This window comes from Gouania willdenowi, chromosome 6 (assembly GCF_900634775.1).
Source record: "Gouania willdenowi chromosome 6, fGouWil2.1, whole genome shotgun sequence".
NCBI classification, from domain to species: domain Eukaryota; kingdom Metazoa; phylum Chordata; class Actinopteri; order Blenniiformes; family Gobiesocidae; genus Gouania; species Gouania willdenowi.
Window position 1 is genome coordinate 16,088,573 of NC_041049.1, and position 18,778 is coordinate 16,107,350.

General features: G+C 38.1%; 2 protein-coding genes across 2 annotated transcripts in view; one reads left to right on the top strand and one right to left on the bottom strand.

The window, feature by feature from the left end:
* The window catches only part of dock4b (dedicator of cytokinesis 4b), a 212,757-nt gene that overhangs the window by 144,225 nt on the left and 49,754 nt on the right, over window positions 1-18,778 (top strand). Inside the window, 5 exon segments of the mRNA XM_028448884.1 lie at window positions 1,206-1,292; window positions 1,400-1,504; window positions 1,717-1,858; window positions 6,714-6,880; window positions 18,385-18,471. Coding sequence (XP_028304685.1) covers window positions 1,206-1,292; window positions 1,400-1,504; window positions 1,717-1,858; window positions 6,714-6,880; window positions 18,385-18,471 — 588 coding nt within the window.
* LOC114464567 (uncharacterized) lies at window positions 10,087-12,076 on the bottom strand. Its single transcript, XM_028448885.1, has 2 exons — window positions 11,598-12,076; window positions 10,087-10,824 (listed from the first exon to the last, which is right to left on the bottom strand). Exons 1-2 carry the CDS (start codon window positions 11,931-11,933, stop codon window positions 10,306-10,308), a joined length of 855 nt encoding a protein of 284 aa, XP_028304686.1. The 5' UTR covers window positions 11,934-12,076; the 3' UTR covers window positions 10,087-10,305.

The window sequence follows — 18,778 nt, forward strand, 5'->3', positions numbered from 1 at the left end:
CGGTGGTCTGAAATATCTAGACAGAGATGAGAGCTGGTCTGACAGGTGAGGCGTGACTGGTGTGGATGATGATGATGATTGTGCTGAGTTCAGCAGATCGAGGATGTTCTTAATCTGTGTTTAGAAGCTTTGTTTTACTCCAGTATCAATCCTAAAACCTGTGTTATGTAATAACACTAAACAGGCCTCATTAAAACTCCTCAGTTTGTTACTCCTGGTCCAACTTTTCTTCCCATGCTGAAGCTACACCAGCAGCCAGAGCTCCAGACACGGAGTAAGAGAAACTGTTTTTTAATTAGTAGAGTAGACATATGGTACCTGCATGAGGGGTGTGTGTAGTTCCACCTAGTGGCTGTAGGAGGACATAACACCATTGGTTCGACTCAGTTTTTTTTTTTTTTTGATGACTCATCATGATTGTATGGCCATTGCATTATATTTTGACTCTTCTTGATAGTCTGCATCTTAATTCACTTTGAGAATAAAGAGGTTTACTTGTACCCTATAATAGTAATAACAATAACTAAGATATTTGCATTTCCTGTACAAAATGCTAGTGAGGATGCAGGTGCTGACCTGCGTCTCAGTACGCTGCATGAGGGAATTCACAAGATCCATCCATTCGTTTTCTAACCAGCTTGCTCAAAACATTAGCATAAGAATTAGCTTAGCATTAACCGATTATTAGCATTAACATTACCATTAGTATTAACCTCGCAAAAATAATGCTAGCATTAACCTAGCAATAGCATTAGCCTAGCCCTAACATTAGCCTAGCAATAGCATTAACAATATTAGCATTAAACTAGCATTAGCATTAAACTAGCATTAGCATTAAACTAGCATTAACATTATCCTAGCAATAGAATTTGCCTAAGTGAGTGGCGTTTTGAGTCCGGTAGCCCGCCCTAAAAACTTAAACATAGTAGAGACATTTTCATACCTTACTTGTTGAAATTGGTAAAAAAAAAAAATTGTGGGTGTCGTTTCAGGACACAGAATAATAATAATAATAATAATAATAATAATAATAATAATAATAATAATAAAGTATATGGATGCCTCCTGCATCCTCACAATAAGGTGTCTTGGTGAACAGATCTACAGTGTGACTGACTTCACCTTTCAGCAGTTAAAACAATCCTGCAGTGCAGTATTAATGTGTGTGTGTGTGTGTGTGTGTGTGTGTGTGTGTGTGTCCACAGTGTTGGGAGAATGGGATCATCCTTTGCAGGGAGCTCGCAGATCAGTACGAGTCCTTCTACGACTACAGGAATTTGAGCAAAATGAGGGTAGGTTTCACCTTGGATAAAATAAACAGTTTTTATCATGTTTATTAAAGAAAATTGTAATTTTGTGAGGCAATTAAATGCAGTCATTTCTGTGTTCTCCCTCCCAGATGATGGAGGCTTCTCTCTATGACAAGATTATGGACCAACAAAGACTAGAGCCTGAATTCTTCAGAGTTGGTTTCTACGGGAAGAAGTTTCCTTTCTTCTTACGGGTAAAGATGTATTTATTCTCCAAGTTTACCCTCTGCAGGAAGAATTAACTTTGGTTACATAAGCCTCCTGCCGTGTTAGGTGACATTCGGCTGCTCGTATTCACTGCCATTTAATGATGTAACAGGCTCCCGTGACTGTCCTTGGTGGAGTTTTGCAGCCGCAGCTCAACGCCACTAGATGTCAACATAACCCTGTGCTGTGTGTTCCTCAGAATAAAGAGTTCGTGTGCCGCGGCCATGACTACGAGAGGCTGGAGGCTTTTCAGCAGCGGATGCTCAGTGAGTTCCCTCACGCCATCGCCATGCAGCACGTCAACCAGCCGGATCAGACCATCTACCAGGCCGACGCTCAGTGTATCCTTAGCCACAGATCCACTGCTGAACACATGCACTATTCATGCAAACCAGAGCAGATACATTTAAACATGCATACATGTGCCCATAAAGAAACAGCTTTTTCTTATCAAAGGCCCAATTATTAAACAGACAGTGCTGCGTGTTACATACAGTACAGAGGATGTCATTGCAAATCAGAATGAGGCCTGAATATGCTTATAATACTAGATTCTCATGATGAGCATCCGTTAAAAATGTTTTCCCTATTTAGTAATTAATCCGCTAAGGATTGGTTATTTACTCTATTATTATTCTATTATCTAACTTAATGAATGTAAAACCCTGAAATGGTTAGAACCTAAAAATTTACAGTAGGGATGCACCAAAAACCAAAAATGAGAAAAATCCAATTACATTTATGGCTCTGAGTGTTTTCTAACTTCACTCAAATTAAAACATTGCAATTGTATAAATGAATATTAATGCAAAGAATAATTCAAATAAAAATATGAAAAAACATCTAAATATATTTAGCACTGACATTCCAACAATGCACAATATAAAATGAAAAAAATCCAATGTTTAACTTGATCTCACTCATACATTAAATAATATTGTTCAGGCCTATAACTGACTTGGCTGCTGAAAGAGAGTCAAATTAAATCTGTTCTCTCATTAAAACATAAAGTGCAGTCTGCGTACAAGTTGGACCATTTCCAGACAAGTGCACATGCTGACCGCAATGTTTGCTGGCGTCATCAAAACATCTCGTTTTTTCGGCCAAAAAACAAAAATGCAGTTTTATTTACAGCTGTTTTTGCTGATATGCACCCTAAAAAACAAAAAATGTTATTTCCGTGTTATTCTCTTTTCAGCCATTTGGTTTATGTATTATGTTCTCAAGCTTGTATGGCCTTATATGGAAATAAATAAGGCCTTAGTCAAGTGCTTAACTTCCACTCCTAACCCTTTACAATAGTCCTGGATATTAACTTCTATTTTCTGTTTTAAAATGGTTTGAATTTAGGAAAAAAAACAAAAGAACAACTATTATTGTTGTTTTTAATCTAATCAATAGCTTGTTGTTTTTTGTTTTTTTCTTCTATAACAGAGGAAGCACTATGCTGCTCTCAGCAATAAAGTGACACATTTTCAGTCGATACATTGTGAAGAAAACTGGTGTATTTAAGATCATTTTCAGACTTAAATTGATAGACTTGAATAACAATATTAATGTGAAACTTTTCAGTTATGTTACATTTTTATACTAGGGCTGGGTTACATAGTGATATAGCATTTTATATTATTCTCATTTTCTCATACGTGATAAAGAATAAAGCAACACATGTCTCTGAAGCTAAGCAGGTCTGGGCCTGGTTATGGGATGGGAGACCACTGAGAATTCCAGGGGCCACAGTGGGGGACAGTCACCCCAGTGGCATCTGTCATTGTGTCCTTGGGCAAGGCACTTCACCCACATTGCCGTGTATGAATGTAGTGTGTGAGTGAGTGTTGGTGGTGGTTGGAGGGGTCGATGGCATACTATAGCAGCCTCGTTTTCATCAATCTGCCCCAGGGCAGCTGTGGCTACAATAGTAGCTTACCACCACTAAGTGTGGGGTGAAAGAATAATGCCTTAATTCTTTAAAACGCTCCTAGTGTCTATGATAAAGCACTATATAAAATCCAATGTCCTATTATTTTTACATGTATATATTGATAGAGCATAATATTTTGAGATGTTCTTATATGTGATAAAGAACAACAACATGTATGTATCGAAATAGCTTTGTAATAATGGTTATGGTTTTATTAATTCAGACAACTTTTTTCAGGAAATTTACTTTGGAATTTACTTTGATCTCCTGACATGTTTCAACTACCAGTCTTCCTCAGAGGCATCTACTGATTGCTTTGATGTCTCCCTACAAGTTATTTCATAGGGAAGGCATCAAAGCATCTACTTGCTGGGTTTATTACGCAGAAGTAGCTTTGTGCTAAAGCTAAATGGCTTTCAACACGCTGCAACACGGACCGTAAAATGCCTCCAGGCTCCTGTTTCGAAACAAGCTACAGAACTCACTCGCACGTGCTGTCCCTTATGAGAGCATTACATAACTTATGCAGTAATGTCAAATCTTGATATTGTGCAGCTTGTGATTGTATGTCTTTGACCCAGAATCGAAGATAGAAACAGTCTTGGGGCTGTCAGTAGCAAGCAATGTTAGATTCTAGTGTGTATGTGTGTGTGTGTTTGTGATACAAATTCTCCAACACAGAGACTAGTAGGATATCACGATGCTGCCTGTGTGGATGAATGGTTTGCTGATAAGAAATCATAGAGTATCACTCATGAAATGTTTAAAATACATCTTCTTAGTGGTGGTTTATCTGTTAGGGATTGTAAGTGCCATATTTCTGCTTCCTGTTTGCTGTTAGATATAAACTGATGGAGCACCTTGTGTCTAAGGACCACCTGCTTGTGCGGCAGAATCATAGACGTTCTTTTGCCGTGTGACTTTAACATTTTTTCATCCAGTCTTTCTCACTCAGGCTCGTCTTTAGTTTAATGTCGAGAGCTGGATTATGATTAGTTTTTACAGTATACAGTGCCGTATTTAATTATTCATACGGACATACGGGACAAGTGTTGGCCTGTATGAGAGAGGGGGAAGTGGGAGGCGGCCTCAGAGACATGAGATGGTTGGAATAACTTAGCGTCCCAGTGTGTTATTCTCACATGCATCCAAGAATAGCCTCCTGATTGCACACCTACTGTATATCTGTATGTGTGTCCTTGTCATACACTCATGCTTTTGGATAATTGCGCATCTTTTGTCCCTTTTTCAATTACCTCGTCCTGCTCCTTATTTATCTACTGTTCAAAGTGACACATGTGTGAGACTGTCTTTGATTTCCCTTCAAAGTCTTTTTTTTTTCTTTGTTTGCTTTTAACTTTTTCATTTCTTTCACTTCCTGATGTTTTGTGTGTTAGTGTGTGTTGTTGTTTGTGTATTAAGAGGCAGGTCAAACCAGTTGGCAGTGTTACAACATTTCAGTTTAATACAGAAAGAGAAATGATTGATTTTGAAATGCTTTGCTTACCTCAGGCGTTTCATGGCGCTGAATCAATGGTGTAAAGCCAAGTATTCTTCTTCCTGTCGATATATTATCACACATGAATGTAAATATAGCACCTGAGTTACTAAAACGGGATATTGAAGGTGAAACAAATGCATTGACGCACCAAGATTCTTTTACGTCATTTAGGAATCATCGGGCTTAAATTTCTCTTATTTTTTTGTTGCGAAAAAATTACAGAAATCACATCCGGATGTTTCAAATGTTCTTAGCCTTCAAATCTGCTTTCACCCAAGTGTGATGAATGTTGAATCCTACTTGATCGTACAGCCACTAAACGCCATATAAGGACAGGTGTTGCAAACAGCCGAAAAGCCGAGAGATGCCACCAAAAAAAGAAGAAAAGAAGAACTTTAGCAGCAGAGAAATTGAAATACATTTGAACCAAATCAAACGCCTTAGAAATGTAATATTTCAAAGTGTCGTTACTGGTGTTACAGGCACAGAAGAAAACAGAGCTTTGACAAAACATCTGTGATGTTGTGAATGACGTGTAGGGACGCACAGTTAAATATTAAAAGGAAAAAGGTGAATTGAAGATGGAAACATCTTGCTTAATCCAAGTGCAGACCAAATAATTCAGGAAACAATTGTAGAGTGGCACTGATAGATTATTTTACATTTCTTAAACTTTGTATAGAAATAAATGGATCAAATTTGAAAACAATAAATGTGGTTTGAGAATATTACATAATTCTAAGATCACGTCCCATGGTGATCAAAATCGCATCTTTCTCTGCAAATGTATCCACGTGATCTCTAACATGCGATCTCTTCTTTAGATGCTTGATCAATGGGCTTTTATGGTCTTGACTAGGCTCAGATGATCAATGGGATTAAAAAATATATTATTATGAATTAAAAAGAGATCAATCATTGAAATTTATGGTAACGTAAGTTAGAATATATTATGTGTTTTTTTTTTTATATTTCTTAAAATTGAAACGTGTTACTTAAGCAATATCACACTCAAGGTCGTGCTGTTGTGCTGAAATATCAGCACTGGTGTCGCGCCAAATCCGATCTTTTTGCTGATATGTAGTGCTGACTTTTGTTGGAAAGAAAATGTCTCAGGGCGACACACAGTCCTACACTCGACGCCCATTTTCTTTCATAAACATTTGGTCATGGTTCACCTTAGGACCTCTTCTGCGCGTCACTTTAGTGTCTCATTCAGTTCATACTCTAAACTGATTAAAGACACATTTAATATGTAATATCACATTAAAAAAAATCTGATATAAAAAGAAAAATCTGAACAGTATTAATGGTGTTTAGATTAGCTGTACAGCGGAGTGATATAATTCGTAAGAAATCCCAGTGCTGTTGTTGCTTTATGTTATATTATAATATTTGTGATTTTAGTTTTTTTTTTTTCTTGTAGTTTTCATAAAGTGGCTCTAACAAAAGCAATTTCCCCCTGGAATTAATAAAGGAATTCCGATATATCAGCACTCTTGGAATGTCTGTTGTACAATCAAATTACTTGGTCGGAACTAACTGTTGTATAATGTGCACTGGACAAACATTTAATGATGTGTTTGCTCTTATCCCGACCATTCAGAGAATTCATAAGAAAACATTATTGAGTCCCAAAAGTCAATGGGTTCTAACAAAATCCCAGTTTAGAATGCATTTTCCTTTGTTTTTGTTCTTCTTTCTCTTCTTGCATGAGGCCCACAATGCTTTCAGACATCTCTGGGACACTTTCCTTAACTCGCGGCGCTCTCAGACCTGCAGATCTACGCTGTAACTCCCATCCCCGAGAGCCAAGATGTACTTCAGAGGGACGGCGTGCCTGACAACATCAAAAGCTTCTACAAGTTTAATCACATCTGGAGGTTCAGATATGACCGTCCTTTTCATAAAGGCACCAAAGACAAGGAGAATGAGTTCAAGGTGGGAGAATCAAAGTTCTTATTTTCATGACAGGTGATTTTTGGCCAAATGGTTAACTTTTCTGTGTGCATCAGCAGTTATAGATTGTATTTCTGTGACACAGATTAATTTACACCCTGTTCATCCATCACATATTCTGTAGGTTTGAAGCGGGGGAGGGGCGGCACTTCTGTATGCTTTATTCATTGTGACTCCTCTGTCTGTAATCATACACAGAACTACAGAAACCAGCCTGTGCCCTGTTTGCTTTAGTGTTATTGAAGACCTTACAACCTGACTCTGTCTGACACACATGCACACGAACTCTCACACATTCGCACATTGCACAGCTGATTAATATTGTTATCTTAAGGAAGTACCTGAATGTGTGTCCTTAAAGTGAAAAATTAATTAAATGAGTTGTCTTGATTATTTACATAGACCGAAGCTGGCAGCTACTCTGCGTGATTAGTCTGGAGTAGTCATCGACCGATTCATCGGCCGGCCGATTTCGATTTAATTGGCCGTTTTTTGCGTGTTTTACGCGTATCGGCATCGGCTGATGCGCGCTGCCGCGTTCGCCGATCCACTTTATTAACCGAGTGGCTGCCACAGAGACAGAGGCTGCAGAGCCCCTCCCCCCACTAGCAGAGCATAAAAGAAGCTCTTCAACCCCAACGGCAAGTTTTATTGTTCCGTGAGTCCACTTGTTGTCGTCGCTGTTATATTTAACAAGCAGCTGGCCGGAGGTTTGGTGTGTGTGCATGTGTTTCTCTCTCCCTTTTCCCTTTCTTTCTGCTTCTCAAAGTTTTTAACATTGAGAAGCAGTTTACTACATGTTTGAATATTTATTCCTGTTAATGTTGATACAATTTAGAACAGAAACTTGAACACTTTGTTGCTTAAAGGGGACATATCATGCTAAATCCACTTTTTTAGCCCTTAAATGCATTTTGATGTATATTTAGAGTGTTTAGAAGCACAGAAAAGTTCAAATTAATCTCTTCAGGCACTCCGTTGATATCTTTATATTCTATTTTGGTCATATTTTTCAATCTGTTTCGATTTTTTGATTCTCTATTACGTTTTTTGAACAATAACGTCAGCGGAACTGCCAAATTAGGACATTGACTCCAGGTCCAACACTTCGAGCAATCCGCCATTTTTATTTCTCGCTTTTATTTTGTAGTCCAAGCTCCAGGATGCAGAACTTACGAGAGGACAAGTCAAAATGTTCGGTTGTTGGATGTAGTAACCCACACGCTTCATTACAACGTCTCCCAGCATCAGAACCTTTTCAAAGTGCCTGGTTCAGTTTTATTTTTTATGGAAATGTACCCACATCTGTGGGTAAGGTCATTTTTGTGCGCGCGAAGCACTTCAAGGATGACTGCTTCAGCAACCTCCACCAGTATAAAGAAGGATTTGCTGAAAGACTTTGTCTGATTGAGGGTTCAATTCCTTCTATCTTTGGAGACGACGAACAGAGCACTTCGGTAAGCTGTAAATAACGCTAAAAAGTGTGATGATAAGACGTCCCTGTCATTGTTTTGTTAGCATTAGCAGTTGCACCGTCTTCATATGTTAGCGCTGTGTGCTCGTTTTAGATCCCTGATGATATGGCCTACGTGATTTAATTTAAGTCTAAAGTTTTCATTAGTCATTTCATTTTGCCGTTTTTGTCTCCGAAAAGACTGTATTAAAATGCATTTCGTGACATTAGCTTGGCGCTAGCGTTAGCTCGGCGCTTGTGTTAGCTCACTTGTTAACATCCATATGAAGACGTTGTTCTGCAGGTTCATCATCTTCATCTTCATCTCGCTCCGCTGGGTCAGACTCTGGCTCGAACATGTAAGGCTGGATGGACAAGTCTTCTGTTGTTGACATTTTGTAAATAACGTGTGAATAAACTTTCTATCAAACTACAAAAATGGCCGAGCAGGGTGGAGTTGAACCTGGAGAGGGGGCGGGGTATGAAGTGTCTCATTTGCATTTAAAGAGACCGCACCAAAAGGAGTTGCTCTTAGAAGCACATCAGAAAAGGGTAGAAAAGGGGCCTGTGGAGCTATAATAATGAGGAATTCAGACCCAAGCAGTGCAGTTCCGCTTTATATAGACCACAACTGTATGATTTATATCTAAAAAGGAAGGATTTAAAACCATGATATGTCCCCTTTAATGCACATCTGACATCACATTATTTTTCTCTGTTAATTTATGTTCTGGGGTTGTGTTGGAATGGACTATTTTTCATGGGGTTTTTTGTGTTTAATACTATAATTATATATCTTTATACTCAATAATCCTGTTAATAAAATATATCTTCAGTCAGGCCAACTTTTGTCAAAGCTATTTTCAGGACAAGGACGAACAGTTCTTCTTTCATAATATTCCATGAGATGTCTCACTCTATTTTTTACTTGTTCTTGTTCTACATCACCTGTTTTTATTATTTGTTAAATAATTTACTTGGTGCCGTTCTACCTCACCTTTGTTAATTTCAATAAATGTTCCTTTTTGAGACTTGTAGCATTTGTTATCATCATAGTGTAATTTTTATGATGTAAATTGAGGGAGCAAAAGTAGTATCGGCTCCAAATATTGGCTCAAGAAAATCGGCAGTGTATCGCTCATCGGCCAAGGCTGATGGGAAAAAAAACCGGTATCGGCCCTAAAAAACACATATCGGTCGATCCCTAGTCTGGAGTAAGATGGCCGACTCAGCCATCATGTCCATTCTCCTTTGTAAAGGTGGATCAGGTGCTGGGGGGGGTTGGGGGTTCGATCCCAGTCTATACCTGTCTATGCATCAAGGTGTTCTTGGGCAAGACGCTGAACCCTAAGCGCTATATAAATCAAGTCAATTTACATTTTACCATTTGTCCACACTTTGAGGACTGAACCACTCAATACATACTCGACACATATTTTATAATATCGTTCTTTAGAACCACTTATTGTATTTTAATATCAATATTTTACTGCCAGCAGTTTGTATAACGATTATTATTGTTGTTGTTTTTATACTGACATAATTGAGCATTTAAAAACTTTGATAAATGCGGGAAAAAAATAAATAATAAATTAAAAAGACAAAGTAGTTATTTTTTTGTGAATATGTATAGATTGCTATCTTACCCAACTCAATAACTCAGTCCAACTCAATACAATTATTTTTGTAAAAAAAATTTATTTGTTAGTTCTTTCATTTTTTTGACAGCATCTTCTTCCTGCGCTCGAGGTCGTGGTGGTCTGCTGGCGCCCCACACCATAATGTTAAACCTTTCAATGATGAAACCCCAATATTTCCTCGACTGGTTGGGGTTAGCTGGGGGGAGGAGAGAAAGGGATAGAGAGGAAGATAAGAGAGGGGAACATTTTTAGGCGTCAACATGTCAAAGAAGGGCGGACATAGATTGAAAGAGTTGTCATTGAAAGGTCCAACTTTAGGCTTGTGCTGTGTTCTGTTTCTTTTTTGGGGTGAACCAGCTCTTGATTCTTTGCCATAGGGTTTTTTTTCGAGTCTCAGTGCTCTTGGGAAGGCTGTCCTCCTGCTGCCTGTCTTTGGCCTGTAGGTTCTCCAAGGCCTGCTGTGTTTGAGCGATGGCTGCTTCCAGGGTGGACCTGGTCTGTGTGTGGCAGGACCGTTCTTGTTCCAGCTCCACATTTTTGGCATCCAGGTCATTCTCTGCTTTGGCCAGGGCGCTCTCCAGCTGGGTCACTTTTCCTTGCATTTGGTTCTTAAGAAAGCAGTAAGCCTGCTCCGTTAACTCAACCTGTTTTATAATGTTAGCGTTGTCCTTCAGCAATTTGTGCAATTGTTTTGTTCGTGTTTTTAATTTCTCCTCCACCAACCAGAGATTGGACGCCATACTTGCAAGCTTAGATTTCTGCTCATCTATGAGGAGAACCTTCTCCTTCAATTCTTCATCTTTGATGCTGATGTTCTTCTCTGCTTCTGCTATCTGCATGGATATTGGAATTAGAATCGATTCATTGTCATTGTAATGCTGCGTTCACACCGAATGCATCTTCTGCGGGACCAGGCGCATCTGCCGTACAAAACTTACCACAGGGTCCGCAGTTCAAAAAACATCCCCATTTGCTTCATACGCACGTCTGAAGTGAAGCCCCGCCCACCAGCGACACATCCAACTCTGTGAGTTTCACTGCCTGCTGAAGCGAGGAGCTGTGCTCCGTTTTCTCCTCTCATAAACATAAACCACCAGTGAAAAAAGCCGGTGTGATTAGCAGCTAATGCTATCCTAGCTCAGTGCCAATTTTCAAAGATGAAAACTACAGAGAGAACTTTTACCTGATCCTAACACCTCCACACACAGCTTCTACTCCATGGTTGAATGGGTGAACAGACCAGTGTCTGTGTTGACGGCCTGACGTCATCGTCAACAAAGACTTTCGTCATGCGAAACAGCCACAGGGGTTCAGTATTTTCAACTCTTGCGGATATGCGTAAAATCGGGAGGTCGCTCGAATGGCCAACGCACTAGACGTGCGGATCGCACCGCAACGCCGCACAGGAAAGATTTCGCATTTGGGACGCATCTATCCATTGACTTTGTATGTAATCTGGACGTACGGACATTTCCTGACGCATTCGGTGTGAACACAGCATAAGCATTTACAACAAAATTCAAATACCCACCATCAGTGTACATTCATAAAAGTTCCATAAAGAAACAAACAAAATCAATCCAAAATGAATAAGATAATTACTCACTGTTGTTTGCTGTTGCTGAAGCGTGGCAGCCATCCGCTCTTTCTCAAGCATCAAAGCAGCTTCTGCTCCAGCCCTCTGTGTTTTATGAGTCGGGGAGTTATTTTGTAACTCCTTCACTAGCAATTTAAAACCTGTAGATTCTTCCTGCAGGCTTTGAAAGCTGAAGTTGGTTACTGCTTCCTTTTTTACCTTTACATTACACTTGTTTTCAGGAGATGCAGGTTGGTCTCCTTTTGGGCCAGTGGGTTTCTTCTTCTGCTTCTTTACCTTCTTCCCACTGGTTTCTTTTAATATGGCCTCATCTTTATCAAAGTATCCAAAAGTTATAGTGTCCATTTCCTTATCTTGTGTTCCCACCTCGTAAGCTACTTTCTAATTAACACACACCACTTCCCTTAGTTAGCTTGCTGTGACTCAACTACATCATCACCAAAATAAAATTGGTCAAAATGGATTGTGTGAGCGCTGAGTTTGAACTGTCTGGTTTTTTTTTTTAGAATGTATATGTTTGTCTTTCTGATGTCATGGTTAAAATGCACAGTAAGAGATTCTAAAAGATTCTACGTGCTGATTGGCTGCTCCTGTGTTTGCCTTCTTGTTGTCATGGTTACAATTCACATTACACGGTTCTGAATGCTGATTGGCTGCTATAGAACCACCCTTTAGTTTTGTAGTTATCTACATTGAAAATTTAATTTTGATTATTCAACATAATTAATATTCAAATCCATTTATTGAGCACATTTTACCAACAAGATTTGACCAAAGTGCTGCACATGAGTTGCAAACAAACAATACAATTATAAAATAAAATAGGTGATTTAAAAGCCATGGAATAAAATTGGATTTAAAGCAGGATTTGAAACTCTTCAGTAGGGGTGGGAACCTCTGGGTACTTCACGATATGATACGCAATACAAAGCTCACAATAACGATTATCTCACGATATGACGATACTGTGATTATCAATATATTGGTCCGAAATCAATCTACGATAATCTATGACATAAGAAAAAAAAAGATTAGATGAAAAAATAGTAGACCCTGACCCTCAGGTCAGGGTCTACTAAGGTTCCCAAAAACTAAATTTAAAACCAGAGGAGACTTGGCGTTCCAGGCTGCAGCCCCCAGACTCTGGAATGGTCTGCCCCAGTCTCTCCGGGAGATGAACTGCATGGACACCTTTAAAAAACATTTGAAGACTTCGCTTTTCAAAAAAGCTTTTAGTTAACAAGATTTTATTTTTAATTTTTACTGCCCTTTTATGATGCTACACATGTGATGTAAATGTATGTTTATTGTTTCTGTGTACAGCACTTTGTGATTTTATCTGCGAAAAGCGCTTTATAAATAAATACTTACTTACTTACTTACTTAATTTTTATGTTAACACCATTTTAGTGCAATATTCCAGTTAGCAATATATTGGTTCCTTCAACAAACAGTGACAAAATTTCTGTGAAGACCTACCTGCACATTTTTGTGAAAAAGCAGAAAAGGTTTAAAAGAAAACAAAAGAACATTAAATTAAAACATTTATTTTTAATTTTTTTAAATCGATACTTATCGCGAGCATAACGATAATAGATTGTGAGCAAAATTCGTGATACATTGCCGTATCGAGATATTGTCACACTCCTACTATACAGTGTAGGGGCCTGTTAGACGTTGCAGGGTAATTTGCTCTATACGACAGTATTGGACCTGCCACTGAAAAGGCAATGGTCACCTTTAGTTTTTTTTTTTTTTCAATAATAAAAATGATTATTTTTGCTTTATTTTGTTTAGTAGAGAAACATATAGAGCAGTGGTTCCCAATCTTTTTTGTCCCATGTACCCCTTTTGCATCTTCGTCAAATCATTTCGACACAGTAGACCACACCATTCTTTTAGATAGACTCATACATCTGGTGGGCTTCTCTGGTGCTGTACATGCATAGATGGTTCTTATCTTACCTCACAACAGAACTTTCATAGTAAGTTTAGATTTGTTCTCTTCTAAGGTCCGTAAAATTACATGTGGTGTACCACAGGGATCAATTTTAGGCCCTGTTTTATTTAATCTGTATATGCTCCCTCTTGGTGATATCATCAGGAGACATGGAGTAAACTTTCAGTTATGCTGATGATACCCAGCTGTACATCTCTGTGTCTCCTGATGACACAAGTCCAATGGATGCTCTTTTTAACTGTATTTTAGATATGTAGTTATCAAAACTGAAGTTTTACTTATCGGTCCTGAATTCCAGAGAGAGATACTTTCACCTAAACTACAAGCCGCATCTTTAACTCTAAATTAAAAACTTGTGCGTTATTCCGGACTCTAAGCTTACCTTCATCTTTCCTATTAAAAACAAAACAAAACTGGGTTTTTATCATTTAAAAAATCAGACATTGATGCCAAACGTATTCAGTCTTTGTTGACGATGACGTCATGTCAATATGGACACTGGTCTGTTCACCCATTCAATCATGGAGTAGAAGCTGTGTGTGACCACCTAGAGCTGTATGACACAGCCTTTATAACCGGGACCGGACTAGGAAGGATAAGTAATGGAGGAGAACCAGCGAGGAGGTGGTAGTAGCAGGTAAAAGTTCTCTCTGTAGCACTGAGCTAGGATAGCATTAGCTGCTAATCACACCGGCTTTTTTCACTGGTGGTTTATGTTTATGAGAGGAGAAAAAGGAGCGCAGCTCCTCACTTCAGCAGGTAGTGAAACTCACAGAGTTGCATGTGTCGCTGGTGGGTGAACGCAGCATTAGCCAATCAGGACGCAGAACAAAATGCGCGTTCATACGTTGTAAAAAATGGCTCCAAAATTGCACTGTAAAAAAATCTGCGATACACTGAGGGACTACTGTACACCAATTTTTTTTTAACTGTACACCAATTTTAAAATTGCTGCATTGGCTCCCTGTGTGTTTTAGGATTGATTTTAAGGTTCTTTTACTAGTTTTTAAGTGTCTTAACGGTCTTGGGCCTTCTTATCTCACACAACTGCTTTTACCCTATGAGCCTTCTCGGGTCCTGAGGTCCTCTGGCACTGGCCTTCTAGTAATTCTCAAAGTCGGGACACACACTTGATGCATCATTTCAGTTTTACGGCCCCCATTTGTGGAACAGTTTGCTGGAGCACGTCAGGGCTGCTGAGAGTCTTAATGTTTTTAGAGTAGACTCAAGACACACTTGTTTAATTTAGCTTCTAACTAATAATTTGTTTTATTATTTTAAGCTTTATGTATTTAATTAAATTGTATTATTGTGTCTATTTCATTCTAGTTTGTTAATTTTATCATGTATCATATCTTAGCTTATTTTTATGTTGTTTTAGGACTACCATTTGTTTTATCTTTCCATTATTTTTGTTGTCCTTATTATTCATTTTCTCATCCAGTGTTTCCTCATGGGGACCCAGTTGGCTCCTGTGATAGTGTCTTCTTATTGGAGAAAATAGTCTAAAAAGGAAATAGGAACATTTCCCGATCGTTTTTGTTAAATCTTTCTGAACACCCCCTGCAATGTGCTCCCTTACCCCTAGGGGTACACGTACTTTTGTTTGGGAACCACTGGTATAGAGTAACATCAACTAAAAATGTTTGCTTTTTGTGATCAACTTTGTATTTATTTTTCCCAGTTTACCCTATAAGTACTGGAAATAGTTAATAGTTCCTGCCATACTGGGTAAAAGCACATTGTTTTCATGTCAATTATATTATGTCGCCATTGTTCCTGTACATATCATCCCATCCCTCTCTACACCCTCTCATATGTCCCCACAGAACATGGCCAAGGCTTAAAACCACTAAGAAGAAAGATAGCGAGGAAGACAAATAAGGAAATAAAAAAAGAGAGAAAGTTTTTACCAAAAAATGAAACCAATTAGTAAATGATTTAACATAAAAAAATATATACACACACACACACACACAGAGAGCACCGTAAACACATTCCCCCACTGCTCAGCCACTAATATAACGCACACACGTCCTCCCATCTCACTTTCACCAAGGCTATTTGGCTAAATTTAATCATGATATTGCCTTTCCATCAGTGCTGCACATCTCCAGCCCCTCAGGTGGGAATTATATCTACCATCAACTTTGTCATAGTTGGAGGAATAGGAGGGGATTAGTCGTAATAAAGATGTAAAGAAAAAATAAATACAGCCGACAAAGTTTCTACCTGAGAGAAGGAAAACACAATTTACAGAAAGGTCAGAAAGGTTTTTGTTTTTTACCCTCCGTCATTTCAAATGTGCTCTCAGCTTCCTGGTTTTTAAACCTGGAAAACTTTTCTGCTTCTTTTGTCCAAGTGATGTTCAAGTAGAATTAAGGCATAACATCAATGAAGGGCGTCAGGGTTGTGTCGAGAGTGGGCAGAGCCGTCTTCAAGTTGTACACTATCAGCATCTTGTTTAATTTATGCTTTAAAAGGCAGGAAATATAAAGGAAAGTTACTTACAGTGTTATCTTAAAATTTTCAGACAAATTAAGTGAATAGAAAAGGCCTAAAGCAATTTTTTTATAGTTTCTTTAATGTGTTCAATTGTAATAACCTCCTCTATGGTGTGTATCTGGTAAATAGTTGATATAATAAAGTGATGGTAAACCAAATGAACAGAGGAGAATATGAATAGACTTTTTAAAAACGGCAAACATGCATACGTTTTATTGAATTAAGCTATAAACTAACTCTTTTTTTTAAACTATTTTCAGATAAAGGAGAAATGCAAAATCTGTGAAAGCATTTTTCAAAAATTGTAATTAATTTCACTTCAATTATTATTTACCAGGTCATTTGACACAATCCTAAAACAAGCTTGTAAATTTATGAGATGATCCGTACGCATCCAATAGTTTAAATTGCAGCTGAATAATTCAGTTATGAAGGTAATGCAGGACAAAAGCAACAACGCTATTTACTCAGAGCCAGCAGAACGTTCACATCTGCAACACTGTACCGAATTTTTTATCTGAAGAACATTTTTTTTGCTGCTAGCAAGTTTTCACTGGAGCGGTCAACGTTTTAGATTAAAATGTGTCATATTGATAATAATTTGACGTGTCTTGTAGCACATTCTGAAGTTTGAGTATTTCAGTTTGGAAACAATCTTGTTATGGTCATGAGTGACGGATGCATTTTTCATTAAATGTTTAAGTGTTGAAAATAATTTCCTGTTGGCTGTTGAGGAACATTTTCAAATAACAAAGTAATTTGAAAGCAAATAAATGGAACAAAATAATAAAGCAAACGTAAGTTTATACTTTATTGTTACATTTTAACTTCTCAAGGCATGAAAAAACATTTTCATTGAACTCGTGGATTGCTTATTTACGACGGCGTAATAGGGCCACATTAAAATGAAAAGGAAGTCAGAGCACTACGAGATTAAAGTTGCAATATTTTGAGAATAAAGTCGTAATGTTTGTTTCAATTTTATTCTTGTAAATTTACTACTTTATTTTTGAAATATTATGACTTTAATCATGAAATATTACAACTTTAATCTCATGAAATTATGATGTTAAGATACAACTTTAAACTCATGAAATTATGATGTTAAGATACAACTTTATTATCATAAATTTACAACTTTATTCTCCAAATATAAATTTAATTTAATTTTGCCCAGATTTTTTTCATTTTTAATGTGGCCTTAATACGCTGTCGTACTTATTAACCAGGACATTGTATGTATATTTTTTCCAAATAAGTATTTTCTCACACTGCGGTCATTACACATTTGGTCGATATAGCACATGGTATTGATAGACCACACATGCGCATTGCGAAACATACCTAAGTCACATAACTACAAAAACTACACATTTATTGTTGGTGCCTTAACTTTTGATTAAAACATGTTTATTACCAAATCCTGGTCCGTATGGAATCCTTTTAAAAGCAGCAAGTCCCTCCACTTTTCAAAAGCAGCTCTGAGATAAATCCTGTTTGTTCACAAAGACGTTTATCCACAAGTTTTGTACCTGGACTTTTCTTTTGTCTTTTAGTAGAAGCTTTATACGCTGGCAATCGTGGCATGGGTAAATGGAGTTCCGGAGCGCTCCTTTATGGCGCTCTGCTGCTTGGCGTGAAACTTGTTTGAAAGTGTCTATTTGTACGATTGCCGTACGGACAACCACCAGTGCTATTGGTACGGTGACCAAAGCACAAGTACTTAGGGGTTAGGGTTAGGTTATGACCCAATATCGCAACAAGAAACGTTTCCGTGCACAGTTTACGCAGCACATGCATTCACTTTGATTGGAAGTCGAGGCCTACTGGCTGGGTGCACTCAGCGATCGTTTCCATTTGTATAAGGGTCTATAGGACGAAGGAGGGACTTATATACATTAATGTATATGAATGACCACCGGCAGTAGACCATAGTAAGAGACTAATTAGATAATTTTTTGCATTTTAAAAGAATCATACATAAACATAGATTTCTCAGAAACTCTGGATTTCAGCTTTAAACTAAACATTTACTTTAGTTTAAATAATCACACAGGTGCTCCTCTGCAGTGTCTATTGTGTTTACATTGTGCAGTAGTTACTTGAGTGTCTGTAGCTTATAATCTGTCATCATGATGACCTTGGGGTATGTTGACGAGCGCACCAGTTGACAACATAAATGGCAGCACATGAAGCAATAAGATGTGATGTCTGACCCACACCTTAAAGTGGGTGTTTTTCTCTAGGTGTACTCGTGAACAATCAGTCCATCATTGAATTATCCGCTGTCGACGGTGAGTCCATCATAACAAGTGATGTTGTTTCCTGCAGAGCCTGTGGGTGGAGAGGACCACGCTGACTCTGGTCCAGAGTCTTCCTGGGATTTCGCGCTGGTTTGAAGTGGCGAAGAGAGAAGTGGTGAGTGTGAGCAAATATCTACTACACACAGTCACCTTACAGTGTAAGACACTAACAAGGTAAGCTGTGATTTAGAGCCCAGCCAGCCAGCCAATATCCAACTATTGATCCGAGTCATTACATCGAACAGCAATCACAACCCAGGTCAAAGGTTTGGGGCTATTTGACATTTCATTTCCTGCGTTGGATAGATTGGCGACACGTTCAACCAAGATTAGCAACAATTTGTATTGGTGTTATGTTATATTCAGTCATTCTTATTTTTTAATTTATTTGTTTTGAACATTAATCAATTCCTCTACTATGG

Coding starts and splice junctions, on each gene's coding strand:
- LOC114464567 (XM_028448885.1), bottom strand. CDS start 11,933: ATGGACACTATAACTTTTGGATACTTTGATAAAGATGAGGCCATATTA. Junction 10,825..11,597: donor TTCAGCAACAGCAAACAACA/GTGAGTAATTAT, acceptor ATATCCATGCAG/ATAGCAGAAGCAGAGAAGAA.